Consider the following 25,851-nt stretch of genomic DNA (forward strand, 5'->3'; position numbering starts at 1 on the left):
AAGCAAGGATGGCGAGACTACATCTTACAAACTTTGGACATGCTATGAGGATGGATCAGTCCTTGCAGAAGGACATCATGCTTGGTAAAGTAGAGGGTCAGCAAAAAAGATAGACTGACATAGTGGATGCAACAACGGGCTCAAACATAGCAACAATTGTAAGCATGGCGTGGAACCAGGCAGTGTTTCGTTCTGTAGTAGATAGGGTTGACTAGAGAACTGACTCGATGGCACTTAAAAACAACATATATGCATATATATATATTCTTCTGGTTGAACCCTGACTGATACATATGACTTTCTTTGGCCCATAGAATGAGCTGGAATTGAGAGTTTGCTAGTTCCAAGCCTAGGCCTTAAGAGACCTTGAATATTTCACTTACTTTTTGCATTCTGCCATCACCATAAGAAAAACAAGCTCAACCAACTTGCTGGTCCTATGTGGAGATAAGAGACACGTGGACAGAGTCAAGGGTCAGATCCATCTAGCTGAGTCACAGCTAGCCCCAGCTGATTTACAGACACATGAGTAATAATAACTGAGCTGTTCAAAGCCACTGAGTTTTGGGATGGTGTTTATGCAACATTATTGTAGCAATAGCTATATTCATAAACTCAGTAACAAAATGTTGCACAGCTTATCTACTAGTGAGTATCTTCCTTTTAAGTTCTGTAATTCCCTCTGTTGCTACTTCACAAACAATCATGAAGTTGCAGGTATTCTTTCAATAATGAACATTCGGTTACTAACATCCAATTTATGCTGTGCTGGTCTGCTTCTGTGCCTTTCTGCACACAAACTAACTTTGTTTCATTGCCAAATCATTGTATCTCTTTGAAGACATTTTAAATAGCAATGCAGTGCAACTTGCATAGTCCGCAATGCACACAGCTCAAGTGAAGTGAGAATAGTCATGAACAACTATGACCAAGTTCACACATGCACAGTGAATGACAACCATGTTGCAATTCTTGATTGGGTAATAGTATTTGTAATGTACCATCGATTATAAGAAACATCCCAATTTCAAGATGTTAAAATGTAATATAAATGTGCTCTTGTTTTTAGTTGCTGTCAAGTCAATTCTGACACATGGTGACCCCATGTGTATTCTTAGAACCAATGGGAAGTGGCATTTCTCAGGTCACTATGTCTGCAGACTGTGTTGCTGTTGCTGATCTGGTCTTCTCTCTCTGGAAGATGGTCATTCCTTTCAAAATGCCTGATTTCAAAACAGGCCTTAGCGATAACTTCCTGCATCACTCCCATTCATTGCTGAGCATCCTTTAGCCCTTGTTGTATATTATTTCTTTTTTAGGGTTGGAACAGACACCAATATTGGAAGATTTTTCTCTCTAGTTACAACTGAGGGATTTGGGATCAATTCCTGGTGCTCATTGGCACCTTCAGATGCAGGCTGGAGGAGCCCTTACCCTGTGCCCCAGACGTTATGGGGTCCTGCTCTGGTCCTCTGGCAAAGGCCCTCCCAACAGGCCAAGGAGTTGATTGTGCTAAAGGGACATTTCCAACTAGCACTCATGTGCCTCCCCCAACTATATAAAGCCTCAAGTACCTGCAAGGGTGGTTTATGTCACTCACGTCTGCATCTCTTGGCTTGCTTACAAGGATATAGACAGAGCTTGTTCGTGTAGGCTAGGCTGACAAAAAGCACATGCACGAGGCCTCTTGCAGTGTAGGACAGAGTAAGATGATGGAAAGAGAAGGGGGTGGACCAGAGGCTGGGTCCAGTGGTTGCTTTTCCATTTCCACCACGTTCCAGCATGGTTGTTGTTGTTAGCTCCTGACAAGTTGCCCCCAACTATGGCGGTGCCACGTGTTACAGAGTAGAATTGCTCCATGGGTTTTTCTTGGTTGTAATCTTTACGGAAGCATCTCACCAGGCCTTTCTTCTGAGGGGACCCCTGGTGGTGCAGTGTTTAAGAGCTTGGCTGCTAAGCAAAAGGTTGGCAGCTTGGATCTATGAGCTGCTCTTTGGAAGCCCTATGAGGTAGTTCTGCTCTATATTATAGGGTTGCTATGAGTCTTTTTTTTTTTTTTTATGAGTCAGAATTGACCCTGTGGCAATGAGTTTGGTTTTTTTTTTTTTTGTTTGTTCTTCTGAGTAGCCACTGGGTGGGTTCAAACTGCCAACCTATAGGTTAGCAGCTGATCACAAACTACTTGTGCAGGCTAATTCTATATTTGATCCTGGCCTTCCAGTTCATTGTGAAGGTATAGTTTTCAAAGTAAAAGAATAGAGCATATTCTACATAATAGCTAACTAGCTTGATTTGTATCAGGGAACTGCCAGAAATTCAAGCTAGATTCACAAGAGGATGTGGAACAAGGGATATCATTGCTGATGTCAGAAGGATCTTGCCTGAAAGCACAGAATACCAGAAAAATGTTTACCTGTGTTCTTTTGACTATGCAAAGGCATTCAACTGTGTGGATCATAACAAATTACGGATAACATTGCGAAGAATGGGAATTTCAGAACACTTAATTGTGCTCATCAGGAACCTGTACATAGACCAAGAGGCAGTCATTTGAATAGACTGGCTTAAAATCAGGAAAGGTGTGCATCAGGGTTGCATCCTTTCACCATACTTATTCAATCTGTATGCTGAGCAAATAATCTGGGAAGCAGCATCAGAATTTGAGGAAGAATCATTAACAACCTGAGCTATGCAGATGACACAACATTGCTTGCTGAAACCAAGGAGGACTTGAAGCACTTACTGATGAAGATCAAAGACTACAGCCTTCAGTATGGGTTACACCTCAACATAAAGAAAACAAAACTCCTCACAATTGGACCGATAAGTAACATCATGATAAGGGAAGTGAAGTTGTCAAGGATCTATTTTACTTGGTTCCTCAATCAACGCCCATGGAAGCAACAATCAGGAAATCAAGACATATTGCTTTGGGCAAATCTGCTGCAAAAGGCCTCTTTAAAGTGTTGGAAAAGCAAAGATGTCACTTTGAGGACTAAGGAATGCCTGACCCAAGCCATGATATTTTCATTCACCTCATATGCATGGGAAAGCTGGACAATAAATCAAGTAGTTCCAAGAAGAACTGATGCCTTTAAATTATGGTCTTGGTGAAGAATATTGAATATACCATGGACTGCCAGAAAAATGAACAAATCTGTCTTGGAAGAAATACAGTCAGAGTGCTCCTTGGAAATGAGGATGGTGAGACTTCATCTCACATACTCTAGACATGTTATCAGGAGGGTCCAGTCCCCAGAGAAGGACATCATGCTTGGTAGAGGGTCAGCAAAAAAGAGGAAGACCCTCAACAAGATAGACTGACACAGTGGCTGCAACAATGGGCTCAAACATGATTGTGAGGATGGCGCAGGACCAGGCAGTGTTAGGTTCTGTTGTAGGTAGGGTCTCTAAGAGTCGGAAGTGATTTGACAGCACCTAAAAAAAACAACAACAAATATTTATACATATAGTGGAAGCCTCTAGTTGCTTCCTTCTCCCAAGTCCCCAAATGTTAGGTATAGGCACACAGCTTAGGAACACTGGAAGGTCCTGCAAATGGTGGGTGGAATCAAGTATTTACTCATGCTGCACTCAAACATAAAAAAAATATGTAGCTTTAGCATTTTTTTTTTTTGTAATTACCAATCTGAGATCTGATCTTCTTCCTTAATCCATACTTCATTGGATAGCAGAAGGTGGAAGCTTTAGAATTCCAGTTTGAAGTTGTACGATTTTGGTGGAAAATCTATAGTCAGTCACTTTCCTCACATTCCTTTCCTATGAGCATAATAAAAAAAATAATGACCGATATTTATCTAGGGATATTTTTTATATATTAGGTAAAGGAGCCCTGGAGGTGCAATGATTAGGAGGTCAGCTACTAACCAAAAGGTTGGCGGTTGAAACCCACCTAGAAACTCTGTCACATGGGGTCACCAGGAGTTGAAAATCAACTTGACAGCATCCAGTAAAAACATGCCAGCTATTGTACTAAGATTTTCACATGTTTAATATCATGTTAATACTCAAACAACAGAGTAGGGTAGGTATTATTACCCCACTTTCAGAAGTATAATTGAGGTACAGGGAGGTTAATCGACTTGTTCAAGTTTGCACAGCTAGGAGGTGAAGAGGCCAGAAATCAAATCACTGGCAAACTAGCTTCAGAGTCATGTTCCTTCTTAATAACAATACTGTTATTCTTCTCTAAGAAGGTGTCTGTTGGTCCTGTCTCTGTCTCAGGGTATTACATTAGCATCATTTTTGCAATCTTCTCAGAATATGGGAAGTTCTGGATTCCTGGCCCTCCAGAGAGATGATGGGGGAATGGAGAGTATGGTTTTGGGCTCATCCACCCAGCCACTCCTTGGCAAATGCTGTAATGGCATCCCTGTGTCACGCTGAATGAGAAGAATGTGGAGTTTTCCTGGGTGCCCTGTGCCTTTCTGATGTACCCCAAGGACAGCTTGCTTCCAGCTGCCATAATGAGGTCAGCTCTTCCCCATACCGCCCCTGGATATTTATGTTAGGTTACATCCCCAGAGAGGGAATAAAGACATATGTAGTGGACCTCTCTACCATATCAATGTTCCCTCTTTCTTTTTTCTACACTTTTCTAGGGGGTTCGATTGTACAATCTTCTTTCTTCGTTTTTCTGCACATAAAGGGCACCCATTCCCTTTCTTTCTCCTTTGTAATATGAAATCCACCACCTTCTTCCCTTTGGAGTGCTATAATATTTACATGATGGATGGAGGGAAAACAAAAAAGGCACCATATGTATTAGTTTAATATTTTCAAAATATTCCTGTTATATCCCATGTCTCTACTCCTTAGCACTTTGATCTGATAGCTTTTCAATGAAACACAGAAATAAGTTGCTAAACAAATCCACTCAGTTTTCAAGAATATTAGTGTATAAGTGAGAAAGAATACTTTTTTTCTCACTTTCCCCCCAAAAGAATACAATTTCAGCTTTAGAAGCACAAGTCAATAGAAGGACTAACTATATCTGATGCTGACGACATTATTTTACCCTGCTTCTTACAGCAGGAAATGATGGAGAGTGCAACCCAGGATAATCCCATCTCTTGAAAATATCATTAGAGGAAAACTACTGTGAAGTCCAGTGAACACCTCTGAAACACCTAAACGTGCATAGTGTGGCAGCTCCATTGTGCCCCTATTTTAAGTTCCCTCTCCCTTGCTTTGGTTGAAGAAATCATGACAATTGATAGGTCAAATATGTGCCTTTATCACTGTGAAGAAAAAAATAAATAAATCAAGGCTCCCCTTGATCAGTTAGTAGTAAAAATGCAGTAGCCAGACTCTTTCTTTCTTTTGAATACAGCAACAATGACAAGAGTGTCCTTCCGTAGTGTAAAGATACATTTCTTTTATTGATAACCCAGCTTTCTCCAACAAAGTTTTAAGACAGCTGAGTAAAGCTATCTTTTGTAAAGAGTTTTATAAAAGGTTTTGTTGTTTGATTTTACTTTTATCAAGTAAGTTTTATGTGTCATAAATTTCTAAATGTTTCAAATGGAAAGATACTTGTTTTCTGTTGTAATCTATCCAAGGTATTAGATTTAAGTTGAAATCTTTCCAGCTCCTAAATCAAAGCTTTATAATATGTTAAATTCTTAGCAAAGCATATTATACCTTTGCCGTATTAAATGTCAGTTCCAAAAGAAAGAAATCATTACATTTTTTAAACATAAGTTTTACAATATTACAGATTAGGCCAAAGGTGTGTGTGTGTTTTATTCTCCCCGTACAGTGGTTTTTGGAATGCTGGTAGTGCTGCTAACCAAATGGTCAGCAGTTGGAATCCACCAGCTGCTCCTTGGGAACCCTGTGGGGCGGTTCTACTCTGTCCTACGGGGTCGCTGTGAGTCAGAATTGACTCGACGGCAACGTTTTTTGTTTTTTTTTTGACAGGAGTTTTGCTCCACTCTTAAGATAAAAACCCAAACCTGTAACCAAGGTTCTACATGATCTGGCTCAGATTTACCTCTTGAATTTCATCTTCCCTCCATGTTTCTCAGGCCTACTCATCTCTAGGCCCAAGGACTTTTTTCCATGAACATACTAAGCTCACTTCTTTCTCAGGACTAAAATCTTTCAGAATAGACTGGGTTATGCTACCCACTCCCCCCCAAAAAACACACACGGTGATGTATAACTCTAAAATCTTAAAATGCAATGAATTTTTCTTCTTACGCCCATCATTTTTATCAGGGGAGCCAAGGGTGACAGAGGACCCACCATCCTGAACATAGTTAATGATCCTGCTAAAGGGAAACAAACAAAATACACTGAAAGTTTTTAAGCCAATAAGTAAATGCTTTGAATCAGAAGTGACACATATCAGTTCCATTCACAACTCATTGGCCAGAATTAGTCATATGACCACCACAAGAGGGCAGAAATTACAGTACTATTATGTGCCTGGAAAGGGAAAGAAGCAGAGCTATTTAGCAAAATCACGAATGTCTACCACAGGGACTTTGTACTTGCTGTTAACACTGCCTCATATGTTCTTCCCCCAAAGAGTCATATGGCTTTTCTTACTTCTTTGTTCAAATCCTTCTAATAGTCATCCTAATAACCTTATCTAAAAAAAGGTCTGCCTCATTAATATCTCCTTATCCAGTCTTATTTTTATTTCTCAGTTATTCCTGAAATTATATCACATTTTTATTTCTTATTTTATACACATGCTTTTTTTTTTTTAAAGATATAGAATGCTACATTTTCTGTCATGTTCATTGACTCACTGATATATCCCTAATGCCAAAGAATACTGACAGCAGGCAGTCAATAAATATTTGCTGAATGAATGAATAAATGAACATATCAGATTGGTACATAGCTGTTCAGATTTTATATTGGAATGTCAGCTTCATATATATGCTATAAGGATGTAAAATTATGCTCATAGATGAATTTTAAGAAGAAAAAGAAAATTTAGCTCCTTTAGTTTATAAAACCACACTAATCTTCCTCAAATCATCAGCATCAACCCTATGTCAATGTTTTCTTTTGTTTCGTTTTAAATCTTCCTCAAGAGGCTCCCTCTAGTGGTTATCTTGGTGCAGGGTAAAAATGAATCTGGATATAAAAAAAATAACTCATTGTAAAATTACCCAAATCCAGGAAATGAAAGGGTCTTTTAAATGTTAACTTATTTTCTTTAAAATATCTGCTTTATCTTTCAGATTTCTCTTCCCACCATCCTCTTTTCTGAGATGGTATTTGAGTACCAGGAGGTGGGGAATGACCTGTGTAAGGCAGTGGAGGGAAGACACAGCGCCAGTGCCCTTCGGCTCCACCCTAGCCTCCGCTGTAAATGGCTGACTGACGCACTTTCTGCACTGATGTGCCCCCAAGTATATCTAATCCTCACTGGCTATTTGCTGAATCCTGCCATTTGCTTCTCATCTCACCCTGATCATTGTATGTCATTGGAAATGCCTCCATACAATCTCTCTCTCCTAGAAGCTTACAAATTTCCCAGCAGTACCAGAATTAATGCTACTAGTCTGATGTCCTCAGGTTCCTGTTTTATCTGGATGTTTCTAAAGCCCCTATTCTTTGAGGCAAAGGGTGGTGGTAGCAAGCATCCTCGAATCTACCTTTCTCTTCTCTCTTACTCTTTATCACCTGTGTGCTTGGAATAGGGGTAGCCTTTTTTCCTTAAAATAAACTTTCTCTCTCCTCTAGGGTCCTAAGTCTCAAGACCTAATTATCATGTTTAAAGGTATAAACTACAGGAGAATTTCTATTATATGTGTTTTCTAGTCACTACTTTGTCTCAGAAGCCAAATGAAAAATTGGAGCTAGAGAAAATGAGGGCTAAATACATTTGTATAATATTTTTGAAATTCCAGTATCTATTTTTTTTTTTTTATAGGTAACTGGGAGCCCTGGCCACAGAGCCATTAAAAGATCAGCTGCTAACCAAAAGGTCGGCATTTCGAATCTACCAGCTGCTCCTTGGAAACTTCAAGGGGCAGCTCTACTCTGTCCTATAATGTCGGTATGAGTTGGAATCAACTAGACACCAATGGGAAAGAAGTGAAATGGAATAGGCAACTGTAAAAAACTCATCTCATTTTAGTATCCTTACAAAAATAATTTATGTGTAAAGAAAAAATATATAACACTCTGTTTATGAACCTGAGGTTATGGCAGAGGCAGGGGAGTTGCTGTGAGGATGAAAAGGTATCTTGGTTATCTGAAAAATGTAATGCCATTCACAGGTTACCAGAATATCACACAGGGAACTGGGGATGAAAACTTGCATGATACCCATATCTTTTCATTGGGTGAATGGAAGGTCAAACCAAGTATTGGAGCCTTCTGGTTGGCCAGAAGGGCATGTGAAACGAGCTTATATTCAAGGCTGGGGAAGAGAAGAAAGGGGGTTATCTGCCTGGTGGAGCTGTTAACTATCAACCATATTCTCATTGTCCATTTTCTTCCTCAATTGGCCCCACCCTTGATCTCTGACTTGTAGGAGTCTAGGTCTTTCATACTTAGTGATAAATGTAATGACTAACATTTTGGAGGACTTAACCATGTTCTAAGTGCTTTTCAAGATTATGTTTCTCTTTCTTTGGCTTTCTTTTGATCTGGGCCTTCCAGGAAGCTGCCTATGATTAGTATTCTTGAGAATTTAGCAGTTGCTCAAACTTAATTTTCCAATGAAATAAAGTTATGAATGTCACTAAAAAGAAATTTCAGAGCAAATCTAAATATCTGAAGCATCGCTGGGTTGCCAATATTCGGCTATGTACAGAAAGTTGCTGGTGGTTCTGAAATGCTTGACCTCCATAATGTTTGACCTCTACCTCCTTAATTAATTCATAAAAGATGATCTCCCTTTTCTAAAAGAGAGTCAGCTTGGGAAATTTAATTATTAAGTTGGATACCACAAAGATGTTCCAACTAAAAAATGCTTTGCTTTGGAAATGTAATTCTTTTTGTTTATTTTTGGCTTTCCAATGAGTCACAAATAAAAAAAAAAGGCACTAGGTATTATGTAAACAGGTCCCTTAGCTAGAATGATTGAAGGAAAAAGTGAGTTTGAATAACATTAAAGCCAAATTATCCTTGAAATCTATGACACCATGAAAAATGCATGTAGCACAAAAGTAACCAAGTCATCAACAAATTTGCAAAACTATATAAATATGTTATAGAAGAGGATAATTGAAAATGAGTTTTGATGTTAGTTTCCAAACACCTCCTGTATGTCAGGGAAAATAGCTAGAATTAGCACACGGAGACTTACAGACACACTTTAAGTCTCAGGTTGCCAACCCAAGGCAAAAGCACACGCAATTTACTACATGTCTTTTCTGTATAGACATTGGCAGAGCAGGTATCCATGATTTCCTGCTTTTGTTTGTATTTAGCCCATAGGGGATGTGGTAAATGTCACTTATTAATCACATATAAAACAAATAGAGCTGCTCTTGTGCATATTCCAACTTTCAGCAAATGGGGAAGTGTGAAGAAATGAAAAGGTTTCACAAAACCTGTGGTGATAATTGAAAGTCACTAGTTGACCAAAGGAGTCCCCTAAGCGGCACGTTAAACGCTTGACTACTAACTGAAAGGTTAGCAGTTCAGACTCACCCAGATGTGCCTTGGAAGAAAGTCCTATTGATCTGCTTCTGAAAGGTCACAGCCTCGAAAATTCTGTGGAGTGAAGTTCTACTCTTACACACATGGGATTACCATAAGTCATAACTGACTCAACAACAGCTGATACTGGTAGCTGACCAAAAGTGAGCTTAGTACCTGAGCAGTTGGACAAACTGAGAGCAACCAGAAAGTGATTCCCAAGGAAATAACTTTGAAATTTGAAAGTCAAATTCAATGCAACTATAGAACAGCAGTTCTTAAACAGGGGTGATTTCCCCCGCAAAGTACATCTGTCAATGTCTGGAGGCATTTTTGGTTGCCAGAATTGGCCTAATGGTGGGGGACAGAGGGGTGGGGGAGTGGTTGTTGCTACTGGCATCTAATAGGGAGACTAGGGATGCTAAACAGCTTGAAATGCATGGGACAGTCTCCCACATCAAAGAATTATCCTGCCCAAAATATCACTAGTGCCATTGTTGTGAAACCCTGGTATATAGAATCACGTGGTATGGACATAGTGGTATGGTTTGAGTGGTATATAAGATGAAGGGACTGTATTTGATACGTGATAGGTATTAAACAATATAAGAATGTACTGTTGAAAAGTTGTAACTTTCTTTGGATTTGTTGATATGATAAACCCGAAAAACAAAAAAATGAGAAACAACAATCAAAAATCAACTAGTGCACAGTTACGATCTTTTGTCCCAAGGAGGGATTTTCTGGTAGAAGCAGACTTATCATTTATTTGAATTATAATTTTTAAGCATCATTACATAGTTTCTAAAATTGTTGATGTGAGTTATTTTTAATTGTCTATCACCTCTGTCTGTCCCTTGTCCCCAAACATCTGCCCACTACTATCAGAATAAAGATATTTCTTTGGGTATTTTCTTCCTTAAACTTCACTTTGGTATACTCCATAAACTTCTGTGATTCTTTTGATTTGCCTTTTCTTATTGTACTAGGAGAAGTAGTTACTTCTATGTTTATGATATGTAGAATTTACTATTTTTCTTTCCTCTTGTCCTTTTTTTCCCTCAACATGTTTTTTAATGTCCAGCCCCCTAGTGAAAATAGTTAAAATTCCTATGAATATTTCATTTTTTAATTATTTTTTTCTTAATCTTTATTGTGCTTTAAGTGGAAGTTTACAAATCAAGTCAGTCTGTCATACAAAAATTTATATATACCTTGCTATATACTCCTAATTGCTCTCCCCATAATGAGACAGCCCATTCCTTCCCTCTGCTGTCTCTTTTTGTGTCCATTTCGCCAGCTTCTAATCCCCTCTGCCCTCTCATCTCCCCTCCAGATAGGTGATACCAACATAGTCTCAAGTGTCTACTTGATCCAAGAAGCTCATTCTTCACCAGCATGTTTTTCTATCCCATTGTCCAGTCCAATCCATGTCCGAAGAGTTGGCTTTGGGAATGTTTCCTGTCCTGGGCTAACAGCAGGTCTGGGGGCCATGGCCACCGAGGTCCTTCTAGCCTCAGTCAGACCATTAAGTCTGGTCTTTTTATGAGAATTTGGGGTCTGCATCCCAAGGCTCTCCTCCCGCAGAGGATTTCTGTTGCATTCCCTGTCAGGGCAGTCATGGTTGTGGCCAGGCACCATCTAGGTCTTCTGGTCTCAAGCTGATGTAGTCTCTGGTTTATGTGGCCCCTTCTGTCTCTTGGGCTCGTAACTACCTTGTGTCCTTGGTGTTCTTCATCCTCCTTTGGTCCAGGTGGGTTGAGACCAGTTGATGCATCTTAGATGGCCAAGACCCCAGATGCTGCTCTCCAAAGTGGGATGCAGAATGTATTCTTAATAGATTTTATCACAAATATTTCATTCTTAATAAGGTAAAAGGTCTATTAGGTAGTTTCTGTGAAAAAATAATTTCTTTGGTGCCTGTTAAGTGAAACCTATACAGAATTCCTAATAAATGAACTTAAGAGGACCTGGGTTAATTCTTTTAAACTAAAAGTAAACCTAGAGGTTAAAGTAGTATGGAAGCAAGGTTTAGATGAAAAGAAATTTAGAGGTACGTTAACACTTCCTAAAAATGGAGGCATTAAAGATGAATAAGAAAACAGAGCTGTAGAGGGTTGATAGACATGGAGTCTCTTTCTTCCCCCTACCAACCTACAGGGAAAATAAGCAAGTAAGGCTGAGAAATCCTAAACTGAACAACACAAAAATAGCTAAAGGAATCCACCTGGTGGCAAATCCAGCCATAAATTCATAAAATCATTTGTAAATTTTGAGGCAAAGTTAATATTAAGGATAAATTACAAAGAATTACAGTTGAAATTGTGTTTAGTACTTATTGAAAGAAGGATTAATTATGAAGATAAATTATGGTAAGAGTTTCTTTTTTTAAGCCATTTACATTATATTAAAAGGTGATACTTTCTTCCAAAATTTTTTTTTTTTGGTCCAGGAAAAGCCTGCAGAAAAGAGAGCCCAAGATGCAGAAGAAAAGAAGGTGGAATGAACTTTCATTGTATGGCCTAGTATGTTTTAGGCATTTGGCTGTTTATTTTTGCTGGTTATTTAGTATTATTAAAAAAAAAAAAAGTATTATGTCTTTAGTTATTTAGTACCTTCCAGCTCCAAACACATCCATCTTTATTCCGCTTTGTGATGCGAGGGAACAGGGAGGGCTAGAGAGAGAGTTCATGGGTGAAGGAGGAAGAAGAAACCTGATTCTTCTTTTTTCCTTGCTCTTCCTAGCTGTATGAGTTCAGGAAAATCTGTTCCAGTTTCCGGTTTTTTTTTTTTTTCCTGTACTCCCAGATGAGTCCCAACGTGCCCTTCAGAGGGGCAAGCGCCAGTGATGCAGTGATGCAGTGATGCAGTGATGCAGTGATGTCTTGGGCCAGGCTGCTAGGTTCTAATAGTCCAAACCTCTTCTCTTTGACCCCCGACCCGAAGGGCAGTAACAGTTCTTAAAGTTATTCTTTCTGTGCTGTTTCTGATCTTTTTAAAAAAATTTTTTATTGTGCTTTAAGTGAAAGTTTACAAATCCAGTCTCTCATACAAAAACTTATATACACCTTGCTACTTACTCCCAGTTGCTCTCCCCCTAATGAGACAGCCCACTCCCTCCTTCCACTCTCTCTTTTTGTGTCCATTTCACCAGCTTCTAACCCCCTCTACCCTCCCATCTCCCCTCCAGGCAGGAGATGCCAACATAGTCTCAAGTGCCCACCTTGATCCAAGAAGCTCACTCCTCACCAGTATCCCTCTCCAACCTTCTGTCCAGTCCAATCCATGTCTGAAGAGTTGGCTTTGGAAATGGTTCCTGCCGTGGGCTACAGCAGGTCTGGGGGACATGACCACCGGGGTCCTTCTAGCCTCAGTCAGACCATTAAGTCTGGTCTTTTTATGAGAATTTGGGGTCTGCATCCCAAGGCTCTCCTTCTCCCTCAGAGGATCTCTTGTTGCATTCCCTGTCAGGGCAGTTATCGCTTGTAGCCAGGCACCATCTAGTTCTTCTGGTCTCAGGCTGATGTAGTCTCTGGTTTATGTGGCCCTTTCTGTCTCTTGGGCTCGTAATTACCTTGTGTCCTTGGTGTTCTTCATTCTCCTTTGGCCCAGGTGGGTTGAGAACAATTGATGCATCTTAGATGGCCGTTTGCTAGCATTTAAGACCCCAGGTACCGCTCTCCAAAGTGGGATGCACAATGTTTTCTTAACAGATTTTATTATGCCAATTGACTTAGATGTTCCCTGAAACCATGGTCCTCAAACCTCGGTCCCCACTACGCTGGCCTTCGAAGCATTCAGTTTATTCAGGAAACTGCTTTGCTTTTGGTTTAGTCCAGTTGTTCTGACCTCACCTGCATTGTGTTGTCTTCCCTGTCACCTAAAGTAGTTCTTATCTACTACCTAATTAGTGAATATCCCTTTCTCACCCTCCCTCCCTCCCCCCCTCTTAGCCATCAAAGAATATTTTCTTCTCTGTTTAAACTATTTCTCGAATTCTTATGATAGGGGTCTTATACAATATTTGTCCTTTTGCAACTGACTAATTTCACTCAGCATAATGCCTCCCAGCTTCCTCCATCTTATGAAATGTTTCACAGATTCGTCACTGTTCTTTATCGATGCAGAGTATTCCATTGTGTGAATATACCATAATTTATTTATCCATTCCTCTGTTGATGGGCACCTTGGATGCTTCCATCTCTTAGCTATTGTAAACAGTGCTGCAATAAACATGGGTGTGCATATATCTATTCGTGTAAAGGCTCTTATTTCTCTAGAATATATTCCAAGGAGTGGGATTGCTGGATCCTACGGTAGTTCAATCGACTCGACAGCACTGAGTTTTTATAGAGTTTATGGTAGTTCTATTTCTAGCTTTTCAAGGAAGCACCAAATCGATTTCCAAAGTGGTTGTACCATTTGACATTCCCACCAGCAGTGTATAACTGTTCCAATGTCTCCACAGCCTCTCCAATATTTATTATTTTGTGTTTTTCAGATTAATGCCAGCCTTGGAGTGAGAAGAAATCTCATTGTAGTTTTGATTTGCATTTCTCTAATGGCTAATGACCGTGAGCATTTCCTCATGTATCTGTTAGTTACCTGAATGTCTTCTTCAGTGAAGTGTCTGTTCATATCTTTTGCCCATTTTTTAATTTGGTTATTTGTCTTTTTGTAGTTGAGTTTTTGCAGTATCATGTAGATTTTAGAGATCAGGCACTGATAGGAAACGTCATAGCTAAAAACTTTTTCCCAGTCTGTAGGTTATCTTTTTACTCTTTTGCTGAAGTCTTTTTCTTCTGCATTGTTAGTAATGTTTTGTATACTGTTTATGCCATGTATTAGGGCTCCTAACGTTGTCCCTATTTTTTCTTCCATGATCTTCATTGTTTTAGATTTTATATTTATGTCTTTGATCCATTTTGAGCTCGTTTTTGTGCATGGAGTGAGGTATGGACCTAGTTTCATTTTTTTGCAGATGGATATCCAGTTATGCCAGCACCATTTGTTAAAAAGACCGTTTTCCCCATTTAACTGTTTTGGGGCCTTTGTCAAATATCAACTGCTCATATGTGGATGGATTTATGTCTGGATTCTCAAGTCTGTTCCATTGGTCTATGTATCTGTTGTTGTACCAGTACCAGGCTGTTTTGACTACTGTGGCTGTATAGTAAGTTCTAAAATCAGGTAGAGTAAGGCCTTCCACTTTGTTCTTCTTTTTCAGTAATGCTTTACTTATCTGGGGCCTCTTTCCCTTCCATATGAAGTTGATGATTTGTTTCTCCATCTTATTAAAGAATGTCATTGGAATTTGGATCAGAATTGCAATAAATCTATAGATCTCTTTTGGTAGGATAGACATTTTTATAATGTTAAGTCTTCCTATCCATGAGCAAGGTATGTTTTTCCACTTATGTAGGTCTCTTTTGGTTTCTTGCAGAAGTGCTTTGTAGTTTTCTTTGTATAAGTCTTTCACATCTCTGGTAAGATTTATTCCTAAGTATTTTATTGTCTTGGGGGCTACTGTAAATGGTATTGATTTGGTGATTTCCTCTTTGATGTTCTTTTTTGTTGGTGTAGAGGAATTCTACTGATTATTGTGTGTTTATCTTGTATCCCGATACTCTGCTGAACTCTTCTATTAGTTTCAGTAGATTCCTTGAGGATTCCTTAGGGTTTTCTGTGTATAAGATCACGTCATCTGCAAATAGAGATACTTTTACTTCTTCCTTGCCAGTCTGTTGTTCTTGTTGTTAGGTGCCGTCAAGTCAGTTCTGACTCATAGCGACCCTATGCACAACAGAATGAAACACTGCCTGGTCCTGAGCCATCTTCACAATCGTTGTTATGCTTAAGCTATTGTTGCAGCCACTGTGTCAGTCTACCTTGTCGAGGGGCTTCCCCTTTTCCGCTGACCCTGTACTTTGCCAGGCATGATGTCCTTCTCCAGAGACTGATCCCTCCTGACAATATGTCCAAAGTATGTGTCCAAAGACTGCGTCTTACCGTCCTTGCTTATAAGGAGCCTTCTGATTGCACTTCTTCCAAGACAGACTTGTTCATTCTTCTGGCAGTCCATGGTATATTCAATATTCTTCTCTATCACCACAATTCAAAGGCATCATTTTTTCTTCCATCTCCCTTATTCATTGTTCAGCTTTCACATGCATATGATGCAATTGAAAATACCAGGGCTTGGGTCAGACGCACCTTAGTCTTCAAGGTGACATCTTTGCTTCTCAACACTTTAAAGACGTCCTTTGCAGCAGATTTACCCAATGCAATGTGTCTTTTGATTTCTTGACTGCTGCTTCCATAGGTGTTGATTGTGGATCCAAGTAAAATGGAATCCTTGAAAACTTCGATCTTTCTCCATTTATCATGATGTTGCTCATTGGCCCAGTTGTGAGGATTTTTGTTTTCTTTATGGTGAGGTACAATCCATACTGAAGGCTGTGGTCTTCGATCTTCATTAGTAAGTGCTTCAAGTCCTCTTAACTTTCAGCAAGCAAGATTGTGTCATCTGCATAACACAGGTTGTTAACAAGTCTTCCTCCAATCCTGATGCCCCTTTCTTCTTCATATAGTCCAGCTTCTCAGATTATTTGCTCAGTTTACAGATTGAATAGGTATGGTGAAAGAATACAACCCTGATGCACACCTTTCCTGACTTTAAACCATGAGGAATCCCCTTGTTCTGTCCGAAGAACTGCCTCTTGATCTATGTACAGGTTCCTCGTGAGCACAATTAAGCGTTCTGGAATTCCCATTCTTTGCAATGTTATCCATAATTTATTATGATCCACAAAGTCGAATGTCTTTGCATAGTCAATAAAACACAAGTAAACATCCTTCTGGTATTCTCTGCTTTCAGCCAGGATCCATCTGACATCAGCAATGATATCCCTGGTTCCATGTACTCTTCTGAAACCAACCTGGATTTCTGGCAGTTTTCTGTTGATATACTGCTGCAGCCATTTTTGAATGATCTTCAGCAAAATTTTGCTTGTGTGTGATATTGATGATATTGTTCTATAATTTCCACATTCAGTTGGATCACCTTTCTTCTTTGGAATGGGCAAAAATATCGATCTCTTCCAGTCAGTTGGCCAGGAAGCTGTCTTCCATATTTCTTGGCATAGACAAGTGAGCACGTCCAGCACTGCATCTGTTTGTTGAAACATCTCAATTGACATTCCATCAATTCCTGGAGCCTTGTTTTTCGCCAATGCCTTCAGAGCAGCTTGGACTTCTTCCTTCAGTACCACCGGTTCCTGGTCATATGCCACCTCTTGAAACGGTTGAATATCGACTAATTCTTTTTGGTATAATGACTCTGTGTATTCCTTCCATCTTCTTTTGATGGTTCCTGCGTCATTTAATATTTTCCCCATAAAATCCTTCACTATTGCAACTCAAGACTTGAATTTTTTCTTCAGTTGTTTCAGCTTGAGAAATGCTGAGCGTGTTCTTCCCTTTTGGTTTTCCATCTCTAGCTCTTTGCACATGTCGTTATAATACTTTACTTTGTCTTCTTGATATGCCCTTTGAAATCTTCTTTTCAGTTCTTTTATGTCGTCAATTCTTTCTTTTGCTTTAGCTGCGTGATATTCGAGAACAAGTTTTAGAGTCTCCTCCGACATCCATCTTGGTCTTTTCTTTCTTTCTTGTCCTTTTAATGGCCTCTTGCTTTCTTCATGGATGATGTCCTTTATGTCATTTCACAGCTCATCTGGTCTTTGGTCACCAGTGTTCAGTGCATCAAATCTATTCTTCAGATGGTCTCTAAATTCAGGTGGGATATACTCAAGGTCATATTTTGGCTCTCATGGACTTGCTCTGATTTTCTTCAGTTTCAGCTTGAACTTGCATATGAGCAATTAATGGTCTGATACACAGTTGGCCCCTGGCCTTGTTCTGACTGACGATATTGAGATTTTCCATCGTCTCTTTCCACAAATGTAGTCAATTTGATTGCCAGTCTGGATGACCTTTGTTTCTTTATCTTACCTAATTGCTCGGGTTAAGACCTCCAGCACAATGTTGAACAAGAGCAGTGGTAAAGGGCATCCTTGTCTGGTTCTCGATCTCAAGTGGAATGCTTTCAGGCTCTGTCCATTTAGGATGATGTTAGCTATTGGCTTTGTATGAATGCCCTTTATTATGTTGAGGAATTTTCCTTCTATTCCTATTTTGCTGAGAGTTTTTATCATGAATCGGTGTTGAACTTTGTCAAATGCCTTTTCTGCATCAGTTGATAAAATCATGTGATTCCTTTCTTTTGTTTAGCATATATGATGGATTACATTAATTGTTTTTCTAATGTTGAACCATCCCTGCATACCTGGTATGAATCCTACCTGATCATGGTGAATTTTTTTTTTTTTTTTTGATATGTTATTGAATTCTATTGACTAGAATTTTGTTGAGGATTTTTGCATCTACATTCATGAGGGATATAAGTCTATAATTTTCTTTTTTTGTGTTGTCTTTACCTGGTTTTGGTATCAGGGATATGCTGGCTTCATAGAATGAGTTTGGGAGTATTCCGTCCTTTTCTATGCTCTGAAATACCTTTAGTAGTAGTGCTCTGAAATACCTTTAGTAGTAGTGGTGTTAACTTTTCTCTGAAAGTTTGGTAGAACACGGTAGTGAAGCCATCTGGGCCAGGGCTTTTTTGGGGGGGGAGTTTTTTGATTACCTTTTCAATCTCTTCTTTTGTTATGGGTCTACTTAGTTGTTCTACCTCTGTTTGTGTTAGTTTAGGTAGGTAGTGTGTTTCTAGGAATTCATCCATTTCTTTTAGGTTTTCAAACTTGTTAGAGCACAATTTTTCATAGTAATCTGATATGATTCTTTTAATTTCAGTTGGGTCTGTTGTAACATCGCCCATCTCATTTCTTATTCAGGTTATTTGCTTTGTCTCCTGTTTTTCTTTTGTCATTTTGGCCAAGGTTTATCAATTTTGTTGATTTTTTCAAAGAACCAGCTTTCAGTCTTGTTAATTCTTTCAATAGTTTTTCTGTTTTCTATTTCATTTAATTCTGCTCTGGTTTTTATTATTTGTTTTCTTCTGGTGCCTGAGGGTTTCGTTTGTTGTCCTCTTTCTATTTGTTCAAATTGTAGGGATAATTCTTTGATTTTGGCCCTTTCTTCTTTTGGATGTGTGCATTTATTGCTATAAATTGACCTCTGAGAACTGTTTTCACTGTGCCCCAATGATTCTGATAGGAAGTGTTTCCATTCTCATTGGATTCTATGAATTTCTTTATTCCATCCTTAATGTCTTCTACAATCCAGTCTTTTTTGAGCAGGGTATTGTTCAGTTTCCAAGTGTTTCATTTCTTTTCCCTGCTTTTCCTGTTATTGATTTCCACTTTTATGGTCAGAGAAGATGCTTTGTAATATTTCAATGTTTTGGATTCTGCTAAGGCTTGCTTTATGACCTAATATGTGGTCTATTCTAGAGAATGTTCCATGTGCACTAGAAAACAAAGTATACTTGGTTGCTGTTGGTTGGAGTGTTCTGTATATGTCTATGGGGTCAATTTGGTTTATTCCGGCATTTAGATCTTCCGTGTCTTTTTTGAACTTCTTTCTGGATATCCTGTCCTTCACCAAAAGTGGTGTGTTGAAGTCTCCTACTATTATTGTGGAGCTGTCTATCTTACTTTTCAATGGTGATAGAGTTTGTTTTATGTATCTTGCAGCCCTGTCATTGGGTGCATAAATATTTGATATGGTTATATCTTCTCGGTATATTGTGTCTTTAATCATTATATAGTGTCCTTCCTTATCCTTTCTGATGGATTTAACTTTAAAGTGTATTTTGTCAGAAATTAATAATGCCTATCCTTCTCTGTTTTGATTGTTGTTTGCTTGATATATTTTTTTCCATCTTTCGAGTTTTTGTTTGTGTCTCTAAGTCTCAGGTGTGTCTCTCGTAGGCAGCACATAGACCAATCATGTTTTTTAATCCATTCTGCCATTCTCTGTCTCTTTATTGCTGCATTTAGTCCATTTACATTCAGCATAATTATGGGTAGGTATGATCTTAGTGCTATCATTTTTTGTCTTTTTTTGTGTGTTGTTGACACTTTATTTTTCCCACTTAATTTTATGTGCTGAGTAGATTTTCTTTATATATTGTCTTTTCCTCATATTCATTGTTGTTGATTTTGTTTCAGCTCAGTCTCTGTTTTTTTTTTTTTTTCTTGTATTTTATTTTAACATGTAGGATAGTTTGTCTCCTTTGTGGTTACCTTATTATTTACCCCTACTTTTCTAAATTTAAACCTAACTTTTATTTCTTTGTATAGCCTTATTTTCCTCTCCATATGGAAGGTCTATGACTACATTTCTTAAAAAAAATTTCTTAGTCCCTCTTTATTGTTTTAATGTTGCTTTCTTTTACATAATAACATCGCTATTACCCTGTTTTGAGAGTTTTTTAAATCTTGATTTATTTTTTTGATTTCCCTGTCTGGGCTGACTTCTGGTTGCTCTTCCCAGTGTTCTAGTCTTGGGTTGATACCTGATATTATTGATTTTCTCATAAAAAAACTCCCTTTAGTATTTCTTGTAGTTTTCCTTTCATTTTTACAAATTTCCTAAACTTCTGTTTATCTGGAAATGTCCTAATTTTACCTTCATATTTAAGAGACAGTTTTGCTGGATATATGATTATTGGCTGGCAATTATTTTCCTTCAATTTTTTATATAAATCATCCCATTACCTTCTTGCCTGCATGGTTCCTGCCAAGTAGTCCAAGCTTATTCTTATTGGCTTTCCTTTGCAGGTGACTTTTCATTTATCCCTAGCGCTCTTAAAATTCTGTCTTTATCTTTGGTTTTGGCAAGTTTGATTACAATACGTCTTGTTGACTTTCTTTTAACATCTACCTTATTTAGAGTTCAGTGAGCATCTTGGATAGATATCTTCTCATCTTTCATGACATCAGGGAAGTTTTCTACCAATGGATCTTCAACAATTATCTCTGCATTTTTTGTTATCCCTCCCTGTTCTGGTACTCCACTCACTCGCCAGTTATTTCTTTTGATAGAGTCCACCATGATTCTTAAATTTTCTTCATTTTTTCTGACTCTTTTGTCTGATTTTTCCTCAAATGTATTAGTGCCAAGTACTTTATCTTCACGTTGAGAAATTCTGCCTTCCACTTGCTCAAATCTGCTTCTCTGACTTCCTATTGTCTACTTCTGTCATTTTAGTATTAATCTTCTGAATTTCTGATTGCTGTCTGTCTATGGATTTTTCCAGCTTCTTAAATTTTTTATTATGTTCCCGAATAATCTTTCTAATTTCTTCAGTTGCTTATCTGTGTGTTCCTTGGCTTGTTCTGCATATTGCCTCAATTTCTTCCTGATGTTGTGAAGGATTCTGTATATTAGTCTTTTGAAATTCCAGGAAGACATTTTCATCTAGAAGATCCCTGTATTTTTTGAGAGCTTGTTGAGGTGATCATGGTCTTTTTCTTTATGTGACTTGATATCGACTGTTGTATCTGAGCCATCTATGTTACTGTATTAGTTTATTTTATGTCTGCTTACTTGCCATAGCTTCTTGCTTTGTTTTGTTTTGATATGCCCAAATGGGTTGCTCGAGTGAGCTAGCTTGATTATTTTTGCCTTTGGAACTCTGACGTCCTGTCCCCAGATGACTACAGCTATTATCAGGTATATCAGTCTAGGAATCTATTCAATTTTTTTGTATGAATTCAGCTCAGGTGTCCAGGTAGCTAATCATCAAGTGTGTGGTACAGGTTCTGTCCTATAGTCTTAGAGGGACAGGTGTGATTGGTGTAGGTACCACTATCTGGTTGCAGCAGGGGGTCACACTCTAAGCAAGGCAGGGGGCTGAGAACCGTCCCCCACATGTCTCTGAGGAAAGCGTGTCCCTGTTCCCTAGAGCATGCAGGTGGGTGGGTTCTACAGACGGACCATGGGCACCCAATGTTTTTGGTTGTAATGACTGGGAGGTACCAGTTATCCTTGGACCCCTGTCGTGAGTGGCTGGGTGACCTGAGGGGAGCTACCAGTCCTTAGGCCCCTGAACGTGGGTAGGTGAGGACCCTGTTTAATAGGTAAAGCAATGTCAAACATCGAACACCCACCTCTCCACCGCACACAGCTGAAATGTTTGGAGTCTGCCAACAAGGGCTTACTCTCCTGAAATAGGTCCACACAGGTCCATGCAGAGGGGAAACATGCTCAAAGTCCATGGACCATGTATGCCTGGACAGGAGCCGCTTCTGTCCTGTGCTACGCCGGTCAGTGGAGCCTGCAAATTATCTTTTCCCCCAATTGCAAATTTTTTCCTTCTGCAAGGCAGGGAGGATGGTTCTAGGTGCTCATCAGGGCCTATCTCAGCCCCAAGGAAGTCAGCCACTGTAGCAGACTTGGGAGCGGAGTGGGGGGTGGGGGGGTTGGGACGTAGGGCATGGGAAAATGTACCCAAGTGCTTAGCTTTTACCAAGTGTGCTGTTCTTCTCTGGTTCTGGAGTTGTGAGTAGGCTGTGTGGCTGGCTGCTTCTCCCTCAGGAAACTGCAGCCGAATGCTAGTACCAGCCCACCACCACCACTCCAGGAATGGTACCTGAGGGCCCCCCACGATTCAGGTCCAGTAACTCCTCTTTGTTTCTGAATCATCTCTTCCTCCCGCTTCCCCTCAGTTTGTTTTCTAAGCTTGCCTTTGATGTTCAGGGCTCCTAGCTTGTCATAAATATACTCGTTTCACTTGTTTTTTTGGGTCTTTGTTGTAAAGAGGGCTCGACAGAAGCATCTGTCTATTCTGCCATCTTGGCTCCACCTCCTGATTCTCTGTGATCCCTTTTTTACTTTCTCAGTTCTCTAACATCTTTTTAAACAATTCTTTGCATTCTCTGTTAAAATGACTAACGTCTTTATGTCTTCCTGATTAGCCTCTGACTGATACCACTCTATATAAACTGTATCCATTTCATAAATGCTTAAACTGAAGCTCAAAAAGGTTAAGTAATTGCCCAATGTTTCATACCTAGCAGGAGCATAGTTACCAGATTACAGATCTAAAAGCCCCAATTTTTGCTAATATTCCAGGAAGAATCAGAGGCATAATAGGAAAACCATGAGAGGTATTTGTTGATAAAGTTTAAGAATTTTAAAGAGTAATTTAATAATAAAGAATTTTAAATAATATTTTAAGAATAAAGGCATAGGAATTTTGGTTAATCAATTCTCTTTATATATATGTACTCACACACATATATTGTTGTTAGGTGCCATCCATTTGATTCCGAATCATAGTGATCCTATATACAACAGAACAAAACAGTGCCAGGTCCTGCATCATCCTCACAATTGTTGCTATATTTGAGCCCATTGATGCTGCCACAGTGTCAATCCATCTTGAGAAGGGTCTTCTTTTTTACTGATCCTCACCAAGCATGATGTCCTTCTCAAGGGACTGATCTCTCCTGATAACTCCAAAGTACACGAGACAAAGTCTCTCTATCCTTGCTTCCAAGGAGCATTCTGGCTATACTTCTTCCAAGACAGACTTGTTGATTCTTCTGGCAGTCCATGCCGTATTCAATATTCTTTGCAAACACCATGTTTGAACACATCAATTCTTCTTCAGTCTTCCTTACTCATTATCCAGCTTTTGCATGCATATGAAGCAACTGAAAATATCATGGCTTGGGTCAGGCTCACCTTAGTCCTCAAAGTGAATTCTTTGCTTTTCAATACTTTAAAGAGGTATTTTGCAGCACTTTTGCCAGATGTAATATGTCATTTGATTTCTTGACTGCTGTTTCCATGGGCATTAATTGTGGATTCAAGTAAAAAAAAAAAAATCCTTGAAAACTTCAATCTTTTATCCATTTATCATGATGTTGCTTATAGGTCCAGTTGTGAGGATTTTTGTTTTCTTTATGTTGAGGTATAATCCATACTTAAGGCGTAGTCTTTGATCTTCATCAGTAAGTGCTTCAAGTCCTCTTCACTTTCAGCAAACAAGGTTGTGTCATCTGTATATTGCAGGTTGTTAATGAGTTTTCCTCCAATCCTGATGTCGCGTATAGCCCAGCTTCTCAGATTATTTGCTCAGCATACAGTCTGAATAAGTATGGTGAAAGAATACAACCCTGACACACACCGTTCCGGATTTGAAACCACACAGTATCCCCTTGTTCTGTTCAGATAACTGCCTCTTGGTCTATGTACAGTTGCCTCAGGAGCACAATTAAGGGTTCTGGAATTCCTTTTCTTCGAAATGTTATCCATAATTTCCTATGATCCACACAGATGAATGCTGTTGCATGGTTAATAAAATACAGACAAACAATTTTCTGGTATTCTCTGCTTTGAGCCAAGAGCCATCTGTCATCAGCAATGATATCCCTCATTCCACATCTTCTTCTAAATCTGGCTTGAATATCTGGCTATTCCCTGTCGATGTACTGCTGCAACCATTTTTGAATTATCTTCAGCAAAATTTTACTTGTGTGTGATATTAATGATATTGTTCAATAATTTCTGCATTCTGTTGGATCACCTTTCTTTGGAATAGGCAAATATACGGATCTCTTCCAGTTGGTTGGCCAGGTAGCTGTTTCCAAATTTTTTGTCATAGATGAGTGAGCACCTCCAGTGCTGCAACCATTTGCTGAAACATCTCAATTGGTAGTCTATCAATTTCTGGAGCCTTGTTTCTCGCCAGTGCCTTCAGTGCAGCTTGGGTGTCTTCCTGTAGTACTATCGGTTCTTTATCATATGCTACCTCCTGAAATGATTGAACATCGACCAAATCTTTTTGGTAGAGTGACTTTGTAAATTCCTTCCATCTTTTTTGATGCTTCCTGTGTTTTCAACATTTTGCCTATAGAAGCCTTCAAAATTGCAACTCCAGGTTTGAATGTTTTCTTTAGTTCTTTCAGCTTAAGAAATGCCAAACACTTTCTTCCCTTTTGGTTTTCTATCTTCAGGTCTTTGCACATTTCATTGTAATACTTTATCTTCTCAAGCCACCTTTTGAAATCTTCTGTTCAGTTATTTTACTTCATCATTTCTTCCATTCACTTTAGCTATTCTATGTTCAAGCACACAATGGATGTTAGAGTCTCTTCTGACATCCATTTTGGTCTTTTCCTTCTTTCCCATCTTTTTAATAACCTTTTGCTTTCTTCATGCATGATGTCCTTGGTGTCATCCCACAACTCATCTGGTCTAAGGTCATCAGTGTTCAATGTGTCAAATCTATTCTTGACATGGTCTCTAAGTTAAGTGGGACATACTCAAGGTCATCCTTTGATTCTCTTGGACTTGTGTAATTTTCTTCAGCTTCAAGTTGAACTTGTATATGAGCAATTGATGATCTGTTCCACATTTGGCCCCTGGCCTTGTTCTGACTGATGATATTGAGCTTTTCCATCATCTCTTTCCACAGATGTTGTCGATTTGAATCCTGCGTATTCCATCTGGTGAGGTCCACATGTATAGTTGTTGCTTATGTTGGTGAGAAAGGTATTTGCAATGAAGAAGTCGTTGGTCTTTCAAAATTCTATTATGTGATCTCTGGTATCGTCTCTTTCACCAAGGCCATGTTTTCCAGCTAACCATCCTTCTTTGTTTCCAACTTTCACATTCTAGTCACCAGTAATTATCAATGCAAACTGATTGCATTTTTGATCAATTTCAGACTGTGGAAGTTGGTAAAAACCTTCAGTTTCTTCATCTTTGGCCTTACTAGTTGGTGGGTAAATTTGAAAATTAGTCGTATTAACTGGTCTTCCTTGTAGGCGTATGGATATCATCCTATCACTGACAGTGTTGTACTTCAGGAAGATCTCGAAATGCTCTTTTAGACTGTGAATGCAAGGCTGTTCCCCTTCAATTTGTCATTCCAGTACAGTAGGCCATATGATTGTCTGATTCAAAATGGCCAATGCCAGTCTATTTCAACTCACTAATGCCTAGGATATTGATCTTTATGTGTTCCATTTCATTTCTAATGACTTCCGATTTTCCTAGATTCATACTTAGTATTGTGCATTTTCCAATTATTAATGGATGTTAAATCCACATACACATACATTTATACCTATTTCTCCCCCTTCGAAATCCCCATGAAGATGATAGAAAAAGGATTACAAAAGGAGAAGGAGCCCATAAGGAGAAAAGATAATAGTAAATTGAAAATACTAAGAAAATTGT

The 25,851-nt window shown here is 38.9% G+C and overlaps 1 protein-coding gene across 8 annotated transcripts in view; it reads right to left on the reverse strand.

Moving 5' to 3' along the window:
- The window catches only part of TMEM232 (transmembrane protein 232), a 409,022-nt gene that overhangs the window by 71,473 nt on the left and 311,698 nt on the right, over positions 1 to 25,851 (reverse strand). For 5 of the 8 annotated variants that reach the window (XM_049871892.1, XM_049871935.1, XM_049871926.1 and 2 more), the window contains one exon: positions 2,610 to 3,780. The exons of 1 other annotated variant lie outside the window; for it this stretch is intronic. In XM_049871892.1, the coding sequence (XP_049727849.1) occupies positions 3,682 to 3,780 (99 nt within the window). In that variant the 3' untranslated portion in view covers positions 2,610 to 3,681. Of the gene's footprint in view, positions 1 to 2,609; positions 3,781 to 25,851 lie in introns of those variants that run through there. 2 more of the 8 variants (XM_049871900.1, XM_049871972.1) reach the window with 2 other exon arrangements.

This window comes from Elephas maximus, chromosome 2 (assembly GCF_024166365.1).
Source record: "Elephas maximus indicus isolate mEleMax1 chromosome 2, mEleMax1 primary haplotype, whole genome shotgun sequence".
Taxonomy (NCBI): domain Eukaryota; kingdom Metazoa; phylum Chordata; class Mammalia; order Proboscidea; family Elephantidae; genus Elephas; species Elephas maximus.